The sequence below is a fragment of the Apaloderma vittatum genome, unplaced genomic scaffold (assembly GCF_000703405.1).
Source record: "Apaloderma vittatum isolate BGI_N311 unplaced genomic scaffold, ASM70340v1 scaffold36214, whole genome shotgun sequence".
Lineage (NCBI taxonomy): Eukaryota > Metazoa > Chordata > Aves > Trogoniformes > Trogonidae > Apaloderma > Apaloderma vittatum.
Window position 1 is genome coordinate 1 of NW_009713863.1, and position 3,242 is coordinate 3,242.

A 3,242-nucleotide genomic window follows, 5' to 3' on the forward strand; every position below is an offset into this window, starting at 1 on the left:
GAGTATCTGGCAGAGCTCTTTTAGAGGAGTTCAAGACGATTATTTCACACAAGTATATTAAAAAGAAGTTTCCAGCTGTGAAAGGGTATTGTAGCAGTAAAGCAATGTTCGAAATTGGCCCAGCGAGAAACAAACACCGATCCTCCAAACCCAGGAGTGGTTCACAGTAAGCTGAGTTGCTATTAATGATTTAGTAATCCTGGAATTAATGCAGTGCTAGAATTAGTAGAAAAACGTGTAAATTTCCGATTCTTCTTGTAATACGTGTTCATTAGCGTGGATTAACTTTTTGAAACGGTGACCCCGCATGTAAGGCTGCCAGTAATTTCTATTCCGTCCCTTTATTTTGCCTTGCAGCAAGCCCCTGCAAGTCTGTATCGGCGAGAAGCGCGGCGTGCCCAGTGATCGTGCACGTTGACTTGGACTGCTTTTACGCACAAGTTGAAATGCTCCGTCATCCTGAACTCAGAGACAAGCCTTTAGGTACGAGTTAACTTTGTTTGGGGATTACGTGGATTCAGGCAGAAGAGACTAAGGAGATGAGTAAAGGAAGGACGTGCCTGTGTGGTGAGATACGGGCAGTGGCGCCGGAGCTGTAACCACATCCAGAGCGAGCAAGGTGCAGTCCAGGCTCCACGGAGCTGCCACTACGAGATTAATAAATCCCCTCTCTGCAGTGGCGCGTGGTCTTCTGTGAAGCACCAAGAAACCTAAACTTTTTTAAAAACACATTTACCTTTTGTCTGTAGGCGTGCAGCAGAAATACCTTGTCGTTACCTGCAACTACGAAGCCAGAAAACTTGGAGTTCAGAAACTGATGTCTGTAAGAGATGCTAAAGAGAAGTGTCCTCAGCTGGTCCTGGTTAACGGAGAAGATTTAGCTCCCTACAGGGAAATGTCCTACAAGGTCACAGGTACAACATGAACCATTTTTCAGTCGAGGACAAACACCTCCTGTTAAATTCTGCGTGCACGGGCGTGCGCAGGCAGTAGCAGATGATGATTTTCCTCTTCTTCTTATTTAATAAAATAAGCCTTTGGACCTGGTTGCAGTCTCTTCATGCAAATATTCTACTCGAACCCATGGATCGATGCAGACATGAAAACCTCGCGTTATCTCTTGTGTGACTATTAATCCTCAGGTATCTTTTACTCCTAGAGTTGTTGGGGGAATTTTGTCCGCTGGTGGAAAGGCTTGGGTTCGATGAAAATTTTGTCGATATCACAGAGCTTGTAGAGAAAAGACTAAAGCAGCTGCAGCAAAGTGGATGTTGGAGAGCCAGCGTGTCTGGCCACGTGTACGACAACCAGGGTGAGTTAAAGATTCTCCGCGTTGAAAAATAGGAGAAACGTTTTGGAAGTTCAGTCCAAAGTATCTGTCTGCTTGTGGGTAGTGTCCAGAGCTGGAAACTTAGATTGCTCTGTGCTCTGTCTGTATTTGAGAGCGCACACATCACAAACGTTGCAATTGGCTCGTACGAAAAATAAATCTAAGTGCGTACAGTGATTTGGGAGAACGGTTGTTCATTGCCATTTCTTTTCCCCTTTAAAATAGTTTTACTAGACGTAGAATTTTGTTTCCGCTCAAATGTCGTCGTCGGCGAAACTGAACGAGTCGAACAAAGCAAAAAGCAAATTTTTGCTACAGCCAGTAGGTCAGGAATAGACTTCCTGAGACTGAAGCAAAGAATAATAGATTAAAAAATACCTAAACCTTGAGAATTGGCTAACTAGCTGCCTGGTTACATACCGAGTGCTTTCTTTTTCTTTGCAGCTATCAATTTGCACGACGCGACGCACGTCAGACTGGTTCTTGGATCTCAGATTGCTGAAGAGTTCAGGGAAGCCATATACGAGAGGCTGGGCCTCACGGGCTGCGCAGGAGTGGCCTCGAACAAATTACTGGCTAAACTGGTATCTGGGACCTTTAAACCAAACCAACAAACGGTTCTTCTGCCTGAAAGCTGTCAAGATCTCATCCGCAGCCTCGACCGCATCCAAAAAGTGCCCGGTGAGTCCGGCGCTACGAGCAGAGATGGAGAGAGTGCTGACAACTCCAAGTAAAAAATACCGGAAAAATAATTACAGCCGAAATAATTTTAAAATCTCGTTCTCCCAAGCGGGCGTGTGTTGTTAAAACAATCTACTGGAGCCTGATAGAATACTCTTGAGGAAGGATATTTCCTAATTATTCTACGCTGGTGTAGGCTACAGGCCTTTGCCGTGTGACTTTTCTAATGGCAGATTCTAAAACTTGAGCAGAAACTCAGCAAAAATGTGCTGGAAATAATTGTCTATTACGTGGGTGGGAATTTTCCATATATATATGTGTGTATACACACTTTTCTGGGTATTTTTATACACGTTTCATTTAGGCATTGGCTACAAAACCAGCAAACGCCTCGAAGCGCTGGGTGTGAGGAACGTGTGTGATCTCCAAGCGTTTCCACCTGCTGCTTTAGAGAAGGAACTGGGGGTTTCTGTTGCTCAGCGTATCCAAAAACTCAGCTACGGAGAAGACGACTCCCCTGTGACTCCATCAGGCCCTCCTCAGGTACAAGTTTTGTTCTGAAGCACTTCAGAAAGAGCAAAACAAAAAAAATAAATAACTTTTAGTTCTATACAGCTACCAAAATGATGCGGTTTTGTGCATCTCCTCTATTAAAACTCAATGTGTAATTCTCAAGCTCTGCGTGTCGAAGAGATCTTGGTGTTAATTCTACACCTTCACGATAGTTGTTTTCAGAATTTCGAAGTAAATAGAAAATTAAGAGGACTAATGGGGGGCATTTTTTTTTTTTAGTCCTTTAGTGATGAAGATTCCTTTAAAAAATGTTCATCCGAAGTGGAAGTTAAAGAGAAGATTGAAGAACTGCTTCCTAACCTATTAGACAGGTGACTGTCTTCACTAGCTCTTTCTGATGCCTGAAATTGTGACCTGAAGGGATTTGGAAGCGCCGTTAGGTTTGTCTCACAATCTATATTTCTTCTCTCAGCAAAATGCTTTTACAGGGACTAGCATCTGCCTCTCCAACTTGCTCTTTTTTTATTGCTCGATTCATGCATTATCCTGCTGTATTGCCCCACTTCCCTCTTGCCCTCATCTTCTCTATCTCTGCAGGTTTTCGTTCTGTGACTTTCTCTACTTTCAGACCCTCAGGGATCGGTATCAATGCGTGTCTGCTGGTCCACAGCTCGTTTTTCTGTCAGCCTCAAAGAACATTTTTCATTTCTCTCTCTTT

At 43.7% G+C, this 3,242-nt stretch overlaps 1 protein-coding gene across 1 annotated transcript in view; it reads left to right on the forward strand.

Annotated features, from left to right (window-relative positions):
- Positions 1-392: 392 nt before the first annotated feature.
- The window catches only part of POLI (polymerase (DNA directed) iota), a 4,861-nt gene continuing 2,011 nt past the window's right edge, over positions 393-3,242 (forward strand). Inside the window, exons 1-6 of the mRNA XM_009868529.1 lie at positions 393-483; positions 750-914; positions 1,160-1,312; positions 1,775-2,011; positions 2,376-2,554; positions 2,804-2,895. Coding sequence (XP_009866831.1) covers positions 447-483; positions 750-914; positions 1,160-1,312; positions 1,775-2,011; positions 2,376-2,554; positions 2,804-2,895 — 863 coding nt within the window. The 5' untranslated portion in view covers positions 393-446. The remainder of the gene's footprint in view (positions 484-749; positions 915-1,159; positions 1,313-1,774; positions 2,012-2,375; positions 2,555-2,803; positions 2,896-3,242) is intronic.